Here is a 22,716-nt window from a genome sequence, read left to right as displayed (position 1 = left end):
AACACCAAAGTACGAATATTTCCAAACATTTAAATTAGCTAAAATTTAGGACATGTTAAAAACTATATTTTCTAGAACTTTAGAAGAGTACTTTTAATATTGGCCGGTTATTTTTCACACAGCGACGTTAACTAGTCATATCCCGATACTTTTAACGTAGGGTTATTTGTAGAGGTCACGCGTCAATGGGAAAGAGCACTGTGTATTGTGTATAGGAAAACGGACAGTAACTGCAGTATGGAAGATGCAACACTTTAACACACACAACAAAATAAACAAATACAGTCTAACGGTACTAACATGCCTAATTAAAACCGTAAAGTTTACGGTAAATTGCCGTAAAATAACGGTGAATATTTTACAGTGTTGACACGAAGATATATGAATGATGACGTTGTACGCCTGCCATGTCATTATTTCGTGTAAGATCCGGTCCACACGAATGGTTTTTTCCAGGTGGTGGATGACATGATCGAGCCGGCAACTTGTGAAACCGCCCGGCCGTATGGCATTTTCAATATACTTGGTTAATTTTATGGGGTTCATTATCGAACCCCAACGGTTTTAGCTTGTATTTATATTACTTATTAACATAGGCCCATTTGTTTGTGATATTTCAAGCGTTTTAAAATTTCAAAATAATCCCATTCATTTACACGGTTGACGACGAAAATTCACTGAATTTAGAGAATGCAATGCGGCCACCACCTGTTTTTTTCGGTCAATTATGATCGTGTCATAATCGTATTATGATATTTATATCGTGTGTCCGCTCACGGTCGTCATCGTAATACAATCCTGTCGTCATTCTCGAATGATGATTTTTTTTCCATCATTAGACCAGTTCGTAGCATGATCGTAACGTTACCGTGTTTACTCATTTTGTAGTATGGCTGTAGGCCTATGTTTATTCGGTGAATTGTGCGATAGATTATTACGACGGGAATTCATAACAATTAGTGGGTTTTTAGCGGGTTTGCCGTCGTACCAGTTTAGAAATGTTAAGCTTTCGTCAGGAGTAGCTCTGACTTCTTCAGGACAAAGTACCTAAGAATGAGACATGTAGGACGCCCCTTACCTACTGGTGGCTCTGAAAAGAGCCGCTCACTGAAGACTGCCCCTTGTCAACAGAGAACAAGCAGGCAGTCTTCAGTGAACGGCTCTTTTCAGAGCCATCAGTAGGCAAGGGGTGGCCCACCTACATGTCTCATTCTCATAGGTACATTGTCCTGAAGAAGTCAGAGCTACTCCTGACGAAAGCTTGGCAGTTCTAAACTTGCGGCGAACCCGCTAAAACCCCACTAATTGTTATTTAGTGAACTTCGTAATTGACGTTCCTCATTTATTTATCATAATCGGGAAATTGCGACACAATGACGTTAATATACGAGTGTGGACTGGCTCTTAAGCTAATCGTTGCCTAGACTACCTGTAGTCCACTTGCCCATTGTGCATACTCTGGATATTGTATTTAAGCTTAAAACTCTGATTTAATTAAGGTGTGCACACTTGATAGATTTTCATATCTGATCTTTTCAGTCACCCTACTCCCTCTGTTTGTTAGCTTCCCAAGTGGACTACTGACTTTGGATTGTGGTTTTCATGCTTAACACGGCTGTCTATGAGCTTCTATGGATGAGATTGTCGGAAATCTGGCCTACTAAAATTGGCCATGATGTAATGCATTTTTAAATGGATCTGGCTTGTGATTGGTCGCCCAGATCTCGTTATGGTTTAAATCCTCCAGGTACCTGTCATTACCATTAATAACTACATGGTACACAAGTATGCGGCTTTTGTGTTGTGTAATTGCATGAACGCGTCAATGAGTGCATGAGCGCGTCTTGTATTTGCTTGCGGTTAAATTTGATTGATAAACAAGTATGATTGACAGTGTGAGTGTTAGGGACTTTGCGCGTTCAAAATCCCGTTTAAAATTGAAAGTCCATAGTCTTTTTTTAACATGGAATTTCACGACTAATAAAATGGCAGATTCTAAAATAAGAATTGTTCAGTATTGAAGTGCCAATACAACTATGACATTATGATATGTTGCATTCAATAATATAAGCCTACGTACACTTTACTTTTTACTGTCACTAATATAATAATATAAACTTTAGTATTTTGATGTAATAAATATCAGTATAATTTCGAGTTCAACTAAATATACTTTCATCATGATTAACATTAATAACATGCTTTTATTTATCAAAAATCGACTATGGCATAGTCTAATCGTTGCCCAAATCCCATCCAACCCCTAAACTAAGCCTAGCTCTGATTTAGAATTCTGAATAAAAACCTGTTATACGGGCGGACGGACTTTTCAAGTAGGGTCGTTCGGTCGGGTTATTTTTTCCTAAGGGCCAAAATTACCCTACCATCCAAAAGGCAAAATTCTGAGTCGGTGGAGCCCGTGCATGATTGTTTTTTCGTCACCTGAGGGCAGTTTGCATATTTGATAGAGTAACCGTCGCTCTAATTTCATAATAATACTTTTATGATTTTTAATAATAATTGAAGAGCTTTTGTTGCAAAAGCCCTTACATCCACTTTTTGACTTTTTGAGAAAACATCTTTTTTCAATCAATTTTTGAGCCCATTTGTTTGCACTACATTACATCAAAAAGAAAATTGAAATAATCTCATTTACTTTTTATGAACTTTTAATTAAATCCGGCAAAATGCCATTTTTGAGCATTTCCGAAGCTACAACTTTTGTTAATTACAGTGATTGTTTTTTCAAACATAGTGACCCCAAAACAGTTCATTTTGGTTTTAATAGTTAAAGAACATTCGAGGCCACTGGTATACATCAAGAAAATATTTTCCTAAAATTTTACATTAATTTTAAGTTCAAATGGATTTGTATCAATCATCATATTAATAAATCTCGGCACTGTCATAGTTTTTGTTTACCACCAAGAGAAGATGCTGTTGTCTTTCTGCTCTACCTGTAATAATAATAATAATAATAATAATAATAATAATAATAATAATAATAGTAATAATAACAATAACAATAATAATAATAATAATAATAATAATAATAATAATAATAATAATAACAATAACAATAATAATAATAATAATAATAATAACAATAACAATAACAATAATAATAATAATAATAATAATAATAATAATAATAACAATAACAATAATAATAATAATAATAATAATCCAGCATAGTTCTAGAATCCCTGTATGCGTACCTTGGCGTACTCCAAATCTCTTATTGTTATTGCTGGTGGTGATCATGTGGTGATGATGATGACGATGTCTGAATTTTCAATTCCTACAGTGTATATAGTTATAGAATCCCATTGATGCGCACTTTGGGGTACATCGTTATTGCTGGTGATGAATATGGCGACGATGATAATGATAATGATGATGATGATGATGATGATGACGATGATGATGATGATGATGATGATGATGATGATGATGATGATGATGATGATGATGATGATGATGACGACTATAATGCTTTAATTACCTCCGTTTGGCAGTAGTCAGGAACGGTGAAGTATTTGTCTGGATTCTCAATCCCAACAGTGTAATTATAGAATCCCATTGATGACGCCACGTTTTCTGGAAGTGCACGAAAAGCAACATGTTTGATAGGCCTATAATTATTAATGACTAGAGTCGTACTCCGGTAGGCACAGTCACGTCACTTTCATATGCAAGTCTCACCCAGAATCAGCCCCCGTGAGTTGTCTCCACTGAACAACACAGGCTGTACAAATCCTGATTTTGTGGTTGAGAATCATTGAAACTTTTCATTTCGCCTGAAATGCTCTCTATATTTTTTAAGAGGTTCGTTAGGTTTGTGGATCGTATACGTCAGTGACTAAGATAATGGGCCCCTCGTCTCTGTTCATAGTGTTCGGCGTTCTCTTCCTTATCTAGATTGCTATACGGCGGCTCCCGAATTACATTCTTTCTTGCGGTCATCTTTCTCATTTATAACATGATAATTATATTGCATTTTTAGAAATATGGAATAGCCACTGCAGAAACAGAAACTAAGAAAGTAGCTCAAAGTAAATGAAGCTTTTGTACAATCTCGTTGGTAGATCATATTCCCCCCATAATTATCTTATGTATGTATATTTTTGAATTTGTATGTTTGAGATGGAACCAAATAAAATGAATCTGAATCTGAAACCTTTACTCGCCAAACAAGAAAACAATCGGTTAGCGAACAGCGATTGCGGACCACGCCGTTCAACAAAATCATGTTATAAACGGGAAAGATGTCAAGTCCTCGAGAAAGAAGTCTTATGAACAGAGATGATGGACCCATTATCTTGCGCCCCTCATATGGTCCACTTCTGGGCGATGGTGCGCCCTCTGCTGTTGTACAGAAGTTGGATGAAGGTGTGAGTAATGTCAGCATATTGTGAAGTCCCATGGTGAACTTGAATTGATAATTTCAATAAGTTGTCAGTGGTTTGATAAGCAAATCTTGTAACAACTTTGACCAAAATATACCTACTAATTGTGCTAAACTTGGACCAACGGTAGTAAACTTTTGTAACAAACCTTTACTTACTCAACGTTTGGTATATCCCATGAAAATTGCTCTCTTTGATGATATTATGATGCAATTAACCAATCAGAGGAAATGCAACACAGGGGTTCAAATGACACTTACGAGAGACATCCCAAGAATTGGTTTTTCCAATGAAGGTTTCACTAATCGGTAAACACTGCTGCGTAACACTGATACTGTAGACTCCAGGAGCCGGATCTTGCATCCCATAATAATACCCGTCGACAAAGATCTCTTTGTTGCCCCAGTAGTATGTATTTGAATAGATGAGGTAATCTATAAATAAAAGGGAAAAGACACTGATTTGGCCGGAAGGAGGTATGAGAATTAATTATTCCATTTCATGAACCACAACTGCTTACCCAACTGTGACACTTAGGCCCCGTATCCATAGGTTGTTCCCTTGTGGCGTGTGCCCTTGTTCCGTGTACACTTGTTCCCATGTGACCTGCCACACAGACAACGAACCTTTGTTTTGCTTAGTGGCCGCTAGCCTTAACATCTAGCCCTAACTTTAGCCGGTACCATAACTCTAATTCTAACCCTACCCATCTTAATTCCATGTCCTAACCCTAACCCTACTGTGGACCTAACTCCAACTCTAGCCCAACATAGTGCAGTTTTGTCCACGGCAAATTCACCGTGACATTTTCAGCCATAAACCCGCTTAGTGAAGATTAAACCGAAATATGCAGTACTAAACCATTATAGTAATCGATTGTCCAATGCACATTTCTTACCACGTGATAATATTAATCCAATCAGCGATCGAATTGTCCGCTATGGTCGACTAATCCAATCGATAATGACGCTATTGACATGTACGGGTGGAGCTCCACTGACTGAGTTTTGGGGATTTTTCACTGGTTTGCTATCATTAATTACTCATCAAGGCGCTCCACCGTTATTATAAGGACTATGCTAATAATTTAAAGATTGACATGTAGAGATTAAAGATTGACATGTAATTGAAACATAGAGCAAGTACTAAAATCAGAGCTTTTATACTTTTCGCCAGCCCATAAGGGCTGGTATCTAATTCCAAGATGGGATTTGTGTACACTAAAGATTAGCTAAGATTATAGCCTTCTTCTATTGGTATGAATTATTGTTTTTACTTCTTGTGGTGGAAATGTTTTTGATGTCTGCTAATTCGATTTGTAAGGAAAAGAAAGTATGTTTTGCCGTTTCAACGAACGAAAACGATTGAGTATTGCCAAAGTTATGTTTGAATTAATTATGACTTAAAAAGTTATCATAGGTAGGCCTACACATATAAACATAAACTTGTTCAGCAATAAGCATATCAAAAAAATGACATGGTCAACAGGGTAATTAGCGGGGTATATCACCGGCACCAACAAGATCATTGACTACTGAGCATAGCATGATGTTTGGTTGCATGTGAGTGCATAATTGATATGTTGATAACAGATCTAATCAAGTTGTAGTATAAAAATCTTCATTATTATATGGACCACAAGTCAAAGTAATTATCTATCCTATCCTGTATCGTTTTATGGATAAAAATGCCTCAAAATGTTATTGATGATATTATTGCTATCTTAAACATCAGTTTTGTCTTTTCAACAGGAAAAATCTGATGGAAAATAAAGTTTTTAGGGGCTAGCTATAATAATGGGCACAATCCTATATAGTATTGAACAATATATATCCCATATTTTGTCATGCACTTATAGAAAATAAATAAATTATTGTCTTACTTTATAGATTATAAATACTGTAAAATGACATATAACTAAAGTGAGGCCACTTTCTATCTATTTTTATTTGATTCATAAAATTGCATTCAACAAAATGATTGAAGACTGAGAAAACGCGCAATGCAGAATGGAATAGTAAGATGCCATGTCCATAGCTTCGCAGGAGTTTCGGACTAACACATTCAGAAAAAATACAGTTTTAAAGTGAAGATTGTAGTGAGTGATCAGTCCTTTATCATGTGCTTGCCACTATCTACTTTATATTAAACTATACATTGCGAATTAATATAAAATCATTTTAAAATAAAATGTGCATGTAAGTTGAGTTTACATAGCGAATTAACTAACAACTGCAGTGTATTTCTTGATTTTAATAATAAGCATGGGTAAAAAGCAGAAAAGACAAAAATACAGAACAATTTGGAGTAATGAATTAAAGAGTTGACAGGAGTTATAGGAGTAATGTTTTTTGATGTTTCAGTGTGCATGTTCTCATCATTGATGGGTTAGTGGACTGTCATGTAACATTGATATAAGCGTGATCCTAAAAATGCCTTTCACGGTGACCCAAACTATTTGCAAGACCTCTTCTGCATTGAGGCTGGCCTTCCCTTTTAACAGCCATTGTCAGTAAGAATGGGACCGAAATGGGACTTTGTGATTCAAGTGCGTCATGGATTTTCTTTAAAAAAAATAAGATGATGCATCATCAGTCCAAGAAACTACCCCCAAAATTTTAGCTTCCTCGCTCATTTCGTTTGTCCGAAAAAATTATTGAAATTTTGGCCCCATAAACATCGTTAAATGGATTACCAATTAGTAGCCACTAGAAAATTGTGCGCCAACGTTGGCCCAGTGAAAAGAAAAGAGTTTTTGAATCCTTCTATGGGTATCATTACAATGATGCAAAAAAATTGTTGGGTTACCATTGGCGCATCGTAATAATCAAGTTTAAAATATTAGTGAAAAGCGCCCTCGTGCTGTTTTCTGTGGCTTTAAACTCATTGCGCCATTAAGCACCCACGAAAAAAGCAAGTTGAAATGGATAAACTAATTATTTAGAATCAAATGCAAATGCAAAATTGATGGGTGCTCGTTGGCGCAAGAAGAAAATGGAGGTCAAAGGTCAAAATTTCTAATTTTGAGCCATTTTCACGCCTCATTAATTTCATGCGCCAAGGTCGAAGAACAGAAAAATTTGTGTTCAGTGGTAAACAAACTGTAACTCTACTAAAAGAAGCAGTAAAAAGCTTGGGTCCTGTTGGTTTAGTATTTTTTATGATTTTCTAAATATCATCTTAAAGCAAGTAAACAGTAAATAATATGCCATGCCGTACTATGTGCGAACTTTAAGTATCCTCCACTAGATATGCCAACAAGTACCCATGGTGTTTTAACTTCAGTTAGTTTATTCAAGTGCTGTTGCTTGCATTTCTGTGGAAATAAGTGTGGGCTCATGTTGGCGCAAGGATATTTTAAGGGTCAAAGGTCAATTCAAAATCACAAAATTCTACTTTTATGTTAGTTTGTGCGACCAATATGCAATCTTCGAGTGTCCATTTCTCGATGTGCCAACAAGTACCCATGGTGTTAAACTTCATTTAGTTTATCCAAGTGCTGTTACTTGGGTATCTGTAGGAATATGCTTGGGCTCATGTTGGCGCAATGATATTTTGAGGGTCAAAGGTCAATACAAAAAAATCAAAATGTAACAAAGTGCATTCTTTGAGTTTTGGTAATTTCAATGCCAACAAGATCCCATAATTTTTTCACTACCTATGCCAACTTGATTTATTCAGTTTCTTCATAAAAAGCCTTGAAGTTGGGATAATATTGGCATTATATGAATATTTAAAGAGCCCAATAATACAAGTATGAGACCAACTTCTGCATTTTTATTTAAAATGCAGAAGTTGTGCAAGCTTACATTGTAATGTATAATAAGTGAAGAACAATATTGCATTTTGACTGCAATGAATCAATATACTTATACTTATAACATGTGCAGGCTTATAATATTTTGGAGAACATTTTTATAAACCATGAAAACTTAAAATGTGTACCTTCCACTTGGTTTGTTGTGGATGGTCAAATGATCTGAAAATGCAGGGTAAGGTTTGATTTATACACATTCTGCATTCAACAGTATTAAAGTGTTACCGGTACTCTTAAATATCACTGTGCCATGAGCATCCATAAGACTTAACAAGCAAATATACGCTCCATTTGAGGTAGATATTGGGACAATGTTTGTGCACATTTTCACAGTTGCACAAACTCGCAAAAGAGTTGCACTTTGTGCTTTAGGATTGACCTTTGACCCTTAAAATATCCTTGCGCCAACATGAACCCAAACAAATTTCTACATAAATGCAAGTAACAGCACTTAGATGAACTTATTGAAGTAAAAACATTATGGGTACTTTTTTGGCACATCTGGTAGTGGACGCTTGAAGATTGCGTATTAGTTGCAGGAACTATCAAAAAGTAGCATTTTATGGTTTTGGATTAACCTTTGACCTTAAAAATATCCTTGGGCCAACATGAACCCATATTAATTTCTACATAAATGCAAGTAACAGCACTTAGATAAACTGATTGAGGTAAAAACATTATGGGTACTTTTTGGCACATCTAGTAGTGGATGCTTGAAGATTGCATATTGGTTGCATGAACTATATAAAGTAGCACTTTATGGTTTTGGATTAACCTTTGACCCCTAATATATCCTTGCGCCAACATGTGCCCAAACTAATTTCTACATAAATGCAAATAACAACACTTAAATATGTTGAATGAAGTAAAAACACCATGGGTACCTGTTGGCACGTCCTGTTGTGGATGCTTGAAGATTGATGGAACCCCTATTTGGCCTATTATATGCTATTTACTAGGCTTTAGGATGATATTTAGAAAATCATTAAAAATAGTGAACCAACAGGACCCAAGCTTGTTTCTGTTTCTTTTATTAGAGTTATAGTTTCTTTACCACTGAACACCACTTTTAATGTTCTTTGACCTTGGCGCACAAAATTAATGAGGCGTGAAAATGACACAAAATAAGAAAATTTGACCTTTGACCCCAATTTTCTCCTAGCGCCAACGAGCACCCATCAATTTTGCATTTGCATTTGATTCTAAATAATTAGTTTATCCATTTCAGCTTGCTTTTTATATGGGTGCTTAATGGCGCAACAAGTTTCAAGCCACAGAAAACAACACGAGGGCGCTTTTCACTAATATTTTAAACTTGTTTATTACGATGCGCCAATGGTAACCCAACCATTTTTTTGTGTAATTGTAATGACACCCATAGAAGGATTCAAAAACTGTTTTCTATTTACTGGGTCAACGTTGGCGCACAATTTTGTAGTTGCTGCTAATTGATCAACCATTTAACGATGTTTTGGGAGCCAAAATTTCATTATTTTTTTTCGGACAAACGAAATTAGCGAGGAAGCTAAAACTTTGGGGATAGTTTCTCGGACCAATGTTGCATCATTCTATTTTTTTTAAAGAAAATCCATGACGCACTTGAATCACAAGAGTCTGAATCTTACCGACAGTGGCTGTTAAAGGGAGTTTTTATTGATATATGATGCTAACTAGTTCATCTGGTATACCCACAGCACAGCGCTACTAGTACGGGTCAATTACCTGTGTGAGTGCCCCTGTGTTGTGTGCATACATGTAGTTAACAATAACTGCATGATGAACCTTAAGGTTATACACAATTTTGCCATTTTCAGAAGCAAAATGGGATGCACGTAGCCCCCTTTAAACTTATCTATTTCTGGAAATAAATATCGGAGAGAGAAAACGCAAACTACGTCTAAAAGCTGAAAGTGTAAGGGTCATTATTATGCTTGAATTTTCCACTTGGCTCAAAATGAAATGTACTTTTCAAACATTTCAATTTGTTTTCAATATCCGGAGCATCAAGATTTTTGGGAACACGGCCATAATTTCTCATTGGAAGTGGCGATTTTGTTGGGAACTTCGACGCACATTACAAACAAGTCAATAAAAGAATGTGCATATTCATTCTTGATATTGGTTGTCTCGATTTTTTATATAAGCTTAAAATGTTGGCCGAATTTGAAGTAAAATGGCCTCCACTTGTATGTCGTTTTGTAACCAGTAATAATAATTCCGTGCAAGATTTCATAGACAAAATTCTGACCTACATTATTTCTATAAACCCTCTTCTGCATGCAGGTGCTATTTAAATTTTCATTTCGATAGCAGAAAATTGAGATATTTGCTATTTTTCCGACTCGCTGCTGCCAAATTGTCTAGTTTCGCGATAAAAAGATACAGCGAAATCAGTTTTTCTTCGAACCATTTCACCTCGTTTCGGCTTGTGCTTTGAAGTACAAACTTCAAAATTGATATAGTGATTCTATATTTCAAGCTGCGTCATACTGTGTTTTTCTTACCTCTGATTGTCGCTGCTCAAGGCCAAAATTCGAAATTTTTTGGACAGAAGTGACACTCTCATTTCTTTTTAAAACACGCTGTTTACGTACGACATTGTTACGACGGGCTGTATTTGCCAAGTGGTGTTGCCGAGGGCAAGTGGTGTTGCCGAGGTTGGATTTTAGAATATTTAGGTATTTTCTAGCTTAAAATCCAGCGCCAATGCTGCGCTTGCAACAGGTAGATATTTAGAAATCCATTTAAGGTATGGGTATGGGTATGGAAATTGGGGATCCCAAAAATTGGCATATGCCTATATATAGGCTATATGCAAAGGGATGGGGCATTTTGGCAGGCCAAGGGGAGGGGGCCACAAAATTTGGCAGTCCAGGGGGTGCGGACAAGCGATTTTCGGCTGGCCGAGACGGGAGGCAAGCGATTTTTAGCGAGTCGCTTGGAAATTTTGGCTTATAATTAGTAGGCTAATACCGGTACTGATTGCAAGCCGGGCCGGGGGAGGGAATAAAATTAAATTTTGGCAGGTCGAAAGGAAGAATGACTTTACCTAGCACACATTAAAGGGGCATTTCGTGATCCACAGCCTCATACAACCCCATAGGCCTACGTCCTTTCTCACAAGTTAAGATTTTTATACCAGTCATCCCGCTCTGGCCACATGTTTAGGCATTTTCACGCAGATCAATTCATTAAGCAATGGAAAATATTGCCAAATTTGAATTTCGTTTTAAAAGCCTAGGCCTACTCCCCATTAAAAAAACCCACTAATTTTGGGGGATTAAAAAGTTCTGTAAAATGAAACAAAAGCCTGCCTCAATCCTAATTATTCATTTAATAGGCCAGGCCTTCATTTCTGAAAATAGCGGGAGCTCAGTTAGTCACTCTCCTATGTGTAGGCCTACTGAGGAGCTTGACAAGGAGCTCAATTATATAATATCAATATTAAACCAAAGGATTTTCAAGAAGTGAGCAGCTCAATAAATGCCATTAGTAAAATTATTGGGCCTACGATTTTTATATTTTATTTGACTGTGATCCGTTTTTCTATAGGCTATACATGCCTACACTGTATATAGGCCTACCTTTAAAATTTCTAAAATTGGCGGAATTGAACAAGCTCTAAATTTCTCATACGTCCAGCATAACCAAGGGCAACGGGGGGGTCCAGCATAACCAAGGGCAACGGGGGGACGCCCCTAGCTATGGCCATACCCGTAGTGGCGGAACCAGAATTTTTTTCCGGGCATGGGGCCCGGGGGGGAAGTGAATTTGAGACGAGGGCACTTATTGCACTTGAAATTGCCGCAAAAAGTGGAAAATTACATAATTGTGGGGATTTTGCCTAAAAACTGGATGAGAAAGAACAAATATTGGGGGAAATACTGCCCCCCTAGCGGCGCCACTGCATATCCATCCAAGCTCATCCATGATGCTAGAATGACGGAAGTTCTGGCGCTGAAATTCAATTTCAATATCACGAGTTTTTATCAGGGATTTTACCAAGGGAAGGCGATAGTGTAGGATTTTGCTGATATACCAGGCAACACGAGAAAGGTGTGGCGAAATAAGGGAGTGTTCATTATAAATATTTTCCATTATCATACTTTTGACGCAGAGAGCATAATTATTTGAAGCGTAGGCCTACATCGTGTCAGTCACATGGTCACATTATTTTCTGTTGAAAGAGAAACGCACATGTCTCTGATTAGCTCGGGGATTAGCTACTGCGCGCTGCGTGCTGGTCTGTTGTTGTCGAGTGGAAATGGGAAATTTATGAATGAACTTCCGCAACTTTGCAACATCATCACGCAGCGGCGTAGCTGGGATTTTTTCAGGAGGGGCAAGACTGTAGGCCCTATGGGGCGGGGCCCAAATCCACCAAATTTCCCACTGGGGCGGGGGCCCAATTTTGCCAGGCTTATCATAATCGTATATATGGTAGGCCTATTGAGCTGTATTGCATATCGTTTGAATTCCCCATCTCTCTGCCCCTCCTCTCACCCTCTCCTCTCTTTTTTTCTCTTTCTCCCCCCCCCTTTCCCTCTTTTTTTCTTTGCACTAGGGGGCGGGGCCCAAATAGGCAATTTTTGCAATTGCCCCCCCCCCCCCGGCAGCTACGCTACTGTCATCACGGTAGACATACGCGGTAGGCCTACAAGCAGGGCTGTCAACTGTCACGCATTGGCCGTGAGTCTCACGCATTGGGTCACTTTCTCACGGTCTCACGCCAAGGTAGTATAATCTCACGCCTAGGTAATAAATCTCACGCAAAAAGCTGCAAAATGAGTAAAATCTCACGCATCGTCCTGAATAATTTGTTGCTCCTACCCCCCCCCCCCCCGCTTTTCACATTCCCGAGCGCCGTGGCTCAAATATTAATGGTTCAAAATGAACATTGGAGTCGGCAAATCCCGGTACGCCTAGCTCTTTATACAGACAAATATAGTAGGCCTATCAAAATGTTGTATTTTTATATTTTCTGGTGGACTCGGGGAGAATATCATGTCATGTAGGTCACGGCGCTGGGTTGGGGGGGGGGGGGTCAAGGCATTTTGGTAGGCCTACCCATGCTTGATTCCGGGAGGTTTTTTAGCAGGCCCGACCATTTTTTTAAATAAAAACCTCGGGCGGGTCTCTTCAAAACATTTGTACCGCGGGGATCAAAGTCATCCAAATTTGGCCTAATTTGACGCCTTTTTAAGGGCACTTTTGCCAAAATGCGCCCAAAAGTTGGTCGGCGCTGTAAACCCACCCATCATAGTCGTTGAAAAGGTAGGCCTACCCCAAAACTGTGGCATCCCACGAACCCGAGGAGAGACCTCCGCGGGTAAAAACACACCTCTAGCGGGACCAGATTTATAATTTAAAATAGGCCTACATTTTGGAAGCCAGTCATCACGACAAAACGGCCATGGCAGTGTTAATGATATTAACACTTTGATTTTAGGCTTAAATAACGAGTGTAGGCCTATAAATTACAAATTTGCACACACCCGGGGGAACCTTCTCAAGCTGGTTTGGGTAAGGATGTGAGGCTGTGACTCCGAAAAACTACGGTACGATTTTAAACCAAATTTGAAGAAAACAGACCCAAAATTGTATCAACTTTTGGACTGAAGTTTTCGCAAATATTACTTTTTCGAGAAAATTATTGAAAATACCCTTCTTGAACCTAATTTTCATGACACTGAGGGTCAATAAAATCATGGCTAAAAATACAACAGAGTCTAAACTAAATGGCTGAAAATGCACCCCAAATCTGCCGCACATCCCCACGACACATTTCACCTTATAGATTTTGAAAATTGTCGCAATAAAATAGGCCCGAACTTATCCCAAATTATCCCCCGAAAAAATTTTTTTTTGCAGGTGAGGTTGGAGTCTTATTATTTTTATTCTCAGAGAGGATATGGGTTGATATTTTTAGCAGGGTACAATTTGTCTTGTTTTTTGACGTTGAAGTTCCAGATTCTTTTTTTATATGTTATTATTCATTTATTTATTTATACCCCGGGATTTATACCCTGTACGTGGGGAAAAGTACACACGGCAGCTACAGAGAAACCACGAAAACTCCTGTGAAGTGCATGAAAATGCCCCGAAAATGTGCCAACCGAAACACCCGAACAGGAAGATAAAAAAAAAAAACAAAACCAAAAACCCAGGAAATTTCCCGAAATAAGTTCCAAATTCTTTGTCCCCACTAAAATATATGAACACTCCCTTATGAAGTCTGCCCTCTTCCGGCTATTCTGGTAGTAGGCGTTGACAATTACCTTCATATTTTTGAAGCATGTTGAACCCGATTTGTTCTCTATTCACATTTTTAACGTTGCAAGTAACATTTCAAGACCTCTATTTGTGACAGGTATTTATTATCTTGCTAGAGATGTGCCTAAAGTTGAAATTCAATATTTCGGATCGCAAAGATCGAGAGATATAAAGTTGTTGAATATCAGTTTAACACCATGGATCATGGGCGTCTTATATGAACGATTACGATAACTAGGCAAAAATGGCTGGGATACAGGTTGTGTAAATACGACATGAATATTCATGAACTATACAGATTCCATTCTTCTCTAATAATAAAGATGTCAATCACTCTCCCAGACGACAGTTGCTTGGCGCTTGTAAACAAATCGAATAATAGTGCTTGATAACAGCTAAAAAAATAGGCTAAAAACACATTTTCACACAATTTTTTCCAGATTTTTTTATTTCACATGATAAGTAGACATATTTTCTTACGTATAAGGTAATAATATATTTTTTCTGGAGGTAAAGCCCCTCAACACTTTGTTTAACCTTAAGGGGGTTCGAAACGATGTTTCTGGAAAACAGAAACTGAATTTAAAACCATTTGAATAGATTGAATAAGTTAAGCTAAATACACTGAGCAGAATAGTTTTTGTTTGAAGGAAATCGGACATACGGTTGTCAAGATAAACATGTTTTTAGTTTCTTTGTATTCTATTGTTTTTGCCAATATATTGATGAAGTTAATGAGGAAAATTGGCATGAAACTTTGCCAATGTGTTTCTATGGCCTAAAACATTAACATGTGATTTTCCCGCCCATCTAATTTGCATATTTGCATAATTAATTAGCATTATACTTAAGGCAAATATTATAATATTTATATTATATATTATATATATATTATTAATTATACTTTATGCAAATTAGATGGGCGGGAAAATCATATGTTAAAGGTTTAGGTCATAGAGACACATTGACAAAGTTTCATGTCAAAATTCGTAAAGGTAAAAGTAGTATGAAGGTTTATTCATAAAATATTGGGAACATATTGGCAAAAATTAATATTAATGAGCACATTTTGCCAATTTTCCTCATTAACTTCATCAATATATTGGCAAAAACAATAGAATACAAAGAATCTTTCAACAGCAATATCTCAAAAACCGTTTGTCCGATTTGGCTCAATTTTAGAATTAAGATTATTTTGCATATCTCTCTGCAACAAGTCTATTTTAATCTCAATCAGAGCAACTTGATTTTGCCTTTCGTACCACCTTAACCCTACCATACCCTAACTCTAACGCCAAAATAGGATTTAATATTTTATTTATTATGCAAATAACCAATTTCCATGCCCCTCAGAACATGTGCATCTATCGGGAACTAACCTTTTGTTATGCTAAATAGCCTTCTGAAATGTGACACGTATTTAAAGTGAACATCATGTAATAATCGTAATGTACCTAATAATTCATTGGTCGCAACACATAGTGGCGTACGTGAATGACAAAATACGTCTCCGAGCAAAACGTTTTTGAAGGATATGCCACTAGTAACGGAGTCGATACTCGTCCACTGTTATCTCTCAATGGCCCAATTCCATTTAAAATTGAAGATTAAGGTTCAAACTATTACACTGTATCTTTAATAGGAAACAGGGAAAAACTCTTATAGGACAATAGCCAGCTCTAAACCTATACGCCACTATGTGAAACGGTAAGTTTGAAAAATCACTCTACGCCACTATGTGAAAGTTATGAAATGAGCGTAAAGTCACAAGTTTGTACTTTACAGATCTCCAGGGTGCCGAGTTCAGGTTCTTTGTTTCACGCATGCCTATAACTTTTTTTTAATTTTATTTTTCATAATCGTTACCGTTTCATGCAATAATCGAAACGAAAGCGTGCAAATCAAATTGACCCCTAAAAGGGTCATATTTAATTGACACCAAATATAATCATTTATCGACCCACGTTCCGGGGTCATTTTCTAATCGGGACCTCTGAATAGTCTGTGCAACCACGTTAGGGGTCGTTTTCTAATTGTAACACTGAAAAAAAGTCATTTTTGAAACTAAAAGAGTTATTTTTAAACTGACTATATTAGGGGTCAAATCATTTTTTGACCCCAAAAGAAAGAAAGAACGAAAGAAAGAAAGAAAGAAAGAAAGAAAGAAAGAAAGAAAGAAAGAAAGAAAGAAAGAAAGAAAGAAAGAAAGAAAGAAAAACGAAAGAAATATGGGGTGAGATAGATGGATTACCTGATACACAACGTTCCAAGTGAACGCCAAAAGACCCCAAAAGAAAGAAAGAAAGAAAGAAAGAAAGAAAGAAAGAAAGATGGATTACCTGATACACAACGTTCCAAGTGAACGCCAAACACCCCAAAAGAAAGAAAGAACGAAAGAAAGAAAGAAAGAAAGAAAGAAAGAAAGAAAGAAAGAAAGAAAGAAAGAAAGAAAGAAAGAAAGAAAGAAAGAAAGAAAGAAAGAACATACGAACGAACGTAAGAAAGAACGAAAGAAATATGGGGTTATGGGATGAGATAGATGGCTTACCTGATACACAACGTTCCAAGTGGAATAGATAAACCTCCTTCGCTCCTTTAAAACACTTTTGCTTGTCAAGGTCGATTACCCACACATAATCCTGAAAATTTAAATCGAAAGACATTTTGAACATATCAGCACTATTCTACGGTGAATTCAGTAGCGTACACTCTAAATTTCAAGGATTTAAAATAAATCCCAAGGGACTGTGATTAGGGACCAATCAAGTGTTAGATTTAAAATTAAATCTTTAAGATTTAAAATTAAATCTTTTAGATTTAAAATTCAAATCTACAAGATTTATTTTAAATCTAAAATTGATTGGTCCCTAACTGACAGTCTTAAGGATTTATTTTAAATCCTTATAATTTAGAGTGTAGCCAGGGGGGGGCAGGTGGGGCAGAGTGCCCCCCTGACAAAAAATGAAAGAAAAAGTGCCCTCTGACAAAAAAAAAAATGAAAGAGAAAATCAGGAGGGCAAAGGAAAAGAAAAGGGCAAGGAGCCCTTTTCTAGCAAAATTCAGGGCCAAAATAGTGTTAAATACAAAATTTTTCCGCGCTACGCGCGCACATTGTAACAATAAAGCCCTTTTTAGCCGGATAATGGGCGCAAATAGTGTAAAATACCATTTTACTCGCACATCATCCCAATAAGGCCCTTTTCGGGAAGCTCGAAGACATACACTCTCTAAGTATTGTATGATGCAACTGCAATTTTTTTTCGTCTGTGCCCCCAAAATTTAATTTTGCCCCCCCTGACCAAGAAAGCTGGCTACGCCCCTGGGTGAATTCATGTTGAATTCTGCACGTTAATGTTTAATTGTATTTTTAAATTTTTGTCAAGACCATACGAATTTTCTGCACTCCTCACTCAATGATTTCTATAAGAGCGCCTATATAGTACGGTACAAGAGAACGAGTCTCCTCCACAGTCGTTCCAAAACTGTTACTCGAATTTTCTATATTGTTCGCGATAACCATGATACCCACGTGCAGTCTGGGACCCAGACTACATGAGCACTTCAAATTAATGGGCTATTCAGATCTAAAACTATAACCATATGGAAGACATAACTTAAAGACTGGGCATGGAGATTAAGGTCTTCCCAAAGAGGTGAACTGGAATAGATATACCGGTTAAGTGGTACAGCCCATATATACCTTTCCAGGTTGTTCTATAACCTGCACGTGTTGTTCGACATAGGTAGGGGCAATTATCATCCTGGTGATGAAGGTGGCAAACCTGTTATTGGTGAAGTCATACACAGAATCATGCTCTTCAGTTAGTGATGTCTGGCCGAAGAGTAACCCAAGAAAACCTGTTCGTGTGGTTGCAGTCACACCACCTGAGAACAATAATATCAAAGTAAAACACAGAAAATTAAGAAATTGAGTCAATAAAGAAAGTGACGAATCTATGATCTTCAGTTAATGATATCAGGCCGAAAAGTAACCAGAGAAATCCTGTTGTTGTGGTTGCAGTCACACCACCCGAGTAGAAAATTAAGAGAGTGCATTATGGCCATGATCAGCCATCACTACTCCTATCCTAGAAAAAAATGCAGCACTGATATCATGAATATATTGGGAATAAAAAACATTATCATGATTTGTCAAATTAAACTGTTAATAAAAATTCAATTTCAATATTTGGTCAATTTGGAAATATCGGGTAAGCGTTTTTAGGGTGTTTATTATGAATGGCCAAGTGGACCAAAAAACGTGTAAGATTATACGTGTAACCTTACACGTGTAAGATGGTATCTTACACGTGTAAGATTGCATCTTATATAGTGCGTGTAAGATAGCATCTTAGGGGTGGTGCAATAATTATGTGTACCCCCCGGGGGTGAATTATAGGGGGGCAAAGATTTTTGGCAGGCCAAAGGGGGGGCAAGCATTTTTGGCAGGTCAAAAGGGGGGGTCAAGCGATTTTTGGCAGGTCGAAAGGGGGGCAAGCAATTTTGGCACAGATATTTTAGGCACCGTTTCTATATTACGCCCTAAAAAGGCGTAGGAAAAGGTTAGGAACATGTTCAAATACGCAAAATTTCCTGCTCGCTGCGCTCGCACTAGGCCTATATGATATGACAATTTAAGGTTTTAAATTCGGGTTCCACAAAATCTTGCATGTGTAAGGGGGGGGCAAAGATTTTTGGCACATCAAAAGGGGGGGCAAAGGTTTTTTGGCACGTTGACCATTTTGAAAATTCACCCCCCCGGTACACATAATTATTGCACCACCCCTTAGGCCCTATACGTCTTAGAATCTAGCGGGATGCTTAAATTGGCGAATCATATATAAAGAACGCATCTTTAAACGGAAACCCCAAACAGCCTATCATCTTACGCGTATTCATCTTCGACCAATGAGATCTCACCATAGCATTTCTTATACGCGTAAGAATTGCCTATTAGGGGTGGACGGTATTCCGATTTGACTGGTACGACGAGTGTCGAATAATCTCAGCCTCGATATCGATCTGCACCGCGGTAGTTTTCGCAAACGTGATTATTTTACCATCACCTCTAGAAATGTAATTGATATGAGCATTAATTGACTCCAGATAAAAAAAAGTAGCCAAAAAGTGAGATAAATCGGGATGTGACCATGACGGACCAACAATTCCTGATAGAGATTCGTCATAAAAAATAGGACATTGTAGCCTGAGACGATTTTGTAGCACTATACTTAAATTAAGAACTTGCCTCGTTTACAATTTTGGTGACGAGCTCTCCTTATCCTCGGTACGGCGCCAATAATATCACGTATCGTCCATCACTAAAATCCAAATCTTTCACGTGTAAGAAGTCGTGGGTGTTACAACTCACAAAACGTCTTTACATAGGCCCTATTATTGGTTGAAGTTTGTTACGCGTGAGATGATTGGTTTTTTGTGATTTCTTACTCTGTGATTCAATGTTTCCAAACCAATACAATCGAGGTTGATATCCCCCAAGAGATTGAAATGTTTTGGCTTCATATTCGCCCAAATAGACTACCAAGAACAGTTTCTTCTATTATTGTTGGTGCACTCTATTTCCCCGACGAAAACCAAGATATAATGATGCTTAGGCCTATGTTCAATCATATTCAAGATACTTTGTATCTCATGCGTGTTAAATATCCTGACGCACGCGTTTGCATCATAGGGGATATGAACAAACTTGATGTCTCTCAACTTTGTAGAAATAACAACCTAGTCCAAGTTGTCGACAAACCAACAAGAGGGAATAGCATTTTGGACAAAATAATAACAAATTTTGCTCAATTCTATTCAACCCCTTTGATTGAAACACCTATAGGAACGAGCGACCACTTAACAGTTATGGTTCCCAAAACCTAACCACATGCAGTAGGCCTATTAAGCATACTAACGCGACTATTAGGCCTACCAGAACTGTCCGGCCAATCAAAGACTCGGGCATTCGTTCTTTCGGTTCTTGGATATCAAATCACGATTGGAGTGAAGTTTACGAGCAAAACAAATCGCAGGATTGTACAAATGCCTTTTATAACACCCTGAATGAACAGATGGACTTGCATTTTCCTACACGGCAAGTAAAACATCATGTCACAGATAAGCCGTGGATATCTTCGAAAACAAAGGAATTAATCAAAAGACGTCAAGAAGTTTTCGATCACACTAGACCTCAATTTGGAGACACTACAGGAACAAAGTTCAGTGTTCCATTGCTAATGATAAGAAAGACTATTACCATGACAGAGTTCAAAGGCATAAAAAGTCTAACCCTGCTGAGTGGTACCGTCAGATACGTGTTATGACAACCAATAATACTAGCCAAGCACCCATTGAGCCTCCAGCAGGTACCGACCCTTCTGATCCTAAAGCTGTGGCCAACTGAGTATAAATGATCATTTTGTTTCGATCGGTCAGCACATAAGCCCGTTGAACATTTCTGGCTTACCCACTTACCTTCCTGCCCCAGAGGGCTCCCCAGAAGCCCTTCCTGAAATATATCCCTGGGAAGTCAATTCGAAATTGTCTAAAATCGGCAGGAAAAAAGCGGGGGACCAGCCCGGGGGCACTCCAACTTTGGAGGTGACGCGTATGTAGGGCTGTTAAGACCCCCTTTTCAGCATCGCTGTCACCCAAAGACCCCATATTTTTTTTTTACGAACACATGCTCGCTCCACGCTCTGTCACCCGAAGACCCCCTATTTTTCCATTTGATCTGTCACCCAAAGACCCTTACAAGTTCAACTTGAACAGCAACTTTCATTTATCACTGATTTTGTTACTTATTTTGAAAAAATAAAGAAATTTGAAGCCATTTAGAACTAGAAAATCGATTTTTCGAGGTTTTTGTGGCGCTGTTTTGGTTCTCACCCAAAGATTCCATTTATAAAAAAGGTCATTTTCTCACCCAATGACCCCATATTTTTTACATTTTGCTCTCACCGAATGCCAAAAATCATGCTCTCACCCAATGACCCCATATTTTTTACATGTTGCTCTCACCGAATGCCCCTTAGTGCGAAAGCGCCAGCCCTACACCTATATCCATTTCAAATTGAAGTGCCCCGCTTCGGGGGACCAGATGGGATCTCATCTAAGCTGATCCGTGAGTTCTCAGTTGAACTCAGTGATCCACTGGACGTTGTTTCTGCAGTTCTCTCTGCTGTTTGTACTGAGGTTGGTTTTAGTTTCGGCTTCAGTTTGATTTGTCATTGTTGTTTATATTGTAGTCTCATTTAACTCTTGCCATTGTTGTGATATTTTTGTGTTAATATTTTGTTGTGTAAATGATGTTGTAATTCAGCTATTTGCTGCGAGTGCATTGTTTTAATAAACCATTTTATATATAATATAATAATAAGATTCGTCAATTTAAAAATTCCGCTTCATTCTTACACGTATTAAAGATGCATGCAATCTTACGCGTATAAGATGCAACCTTACACTAGTGAAAATAGTTAAATTACTCAGGGTAGGCCTACATCACAATACAGCGCGCAAAAAGCTTCCGTAACATAAACCAAATAAAGTTGTCAATAACATTTTGTTCTGCGTATTTTATGCCCATTCTCTTGGCTATGCCAGTTTGAATGGAAAAGAGAACATTGGGATTTTTGGGGGCATTTCTGCCTCGGGTTGCAGGGTAATTCCCACCAGCTTTTGTAATTGATTTTAGTATAATAGTATTTTTGATACCTCATTCGGGGTGGTGCGACTTTTCTCAACATATATTATACCACTTTGATGTAGCCACTTTAGTGGACCAGGGCAGCCTCTTACCTTTACGAACACTAAAGACGTCGTCAGGAAGGCAGCATTTTTGCGCAGAAGCGTCAATAACCAAAACAGATACACAGACAATCGCAGCAAGATAATGGTACGCAGACATGGTTAAAGCTATATATGGGCCGGCTCCCAACCGATAAATTCTGACGATCACGTTTTGAATAAAACTTCCAGCAACTGGTTTGAGTGGTTCAAGTTTGTGTTTATATATATATATATATATATATATATCTTTGTCGTTATTTACACACGTAGGCTTACATCATGTACACGTTGTCATAAAGGTTCCAATAATTTCCTGTAATTGTTTGATCAGTAACTCATGATCAGCCCATCAGCTGATAAGTTTTGTGGACTGAATACGTAAAGATACACAAAACGGGGTGACCCATTGTCATGTGATTGTCAGTA

At 37.8% G+C, this 22,716-nt stretch overlaps 1 protein-coding gene across 1 annotated transcript; it reads right to left on the bottom strand.

Annotated features, from left to right (window-relative positions):
• Positions 1-2,184: 2,184 nt before the first annotated feature.
• LOC140163127 (uncharacterized) lies at positions 2,185-22,505 on the bottom strand. The gene is made up of 6 exons (XM_072186502.1): positions 22,300-22,505; positions 18,200-18,384; positions 17,048-17,138; positions 4,670-4,843; positions 3,506-3,600; positions 2,185-2,957 (listed from the first exon to the last, which is right to left on the bottom strand). The coding sequence occupies exons 1-6, from the start codon at positions 22,406-22,408 to the stop codon at positions 2,919-2,921; spliced, it is 693 nt and encodes a 230-aa protein (XP_072042603.1). The 5' UTR covers positions 22,409-22,505; the 3' UTR covers positions 2,185-2,918.
• Positions 22,506-22,716: the final 211 nt, after the last annotated feature.

Source organism: Amphiura filiformis, chromosome 10 (assembly GCF_039555335.1).
Source record: "Amphiura filiformis chromosome 10, Afil_fr2py, whole genome shotgun sequence".
NCBI lineage: Eukaryota > Metazoa > Echinodermata > Ophiuroidea > Amphilepidida > Amphiuridae > Amphiura > Amphiura filiformis.
This window is presented reverse-complemented; position numbering and strand designations above follow the sequence as displayed.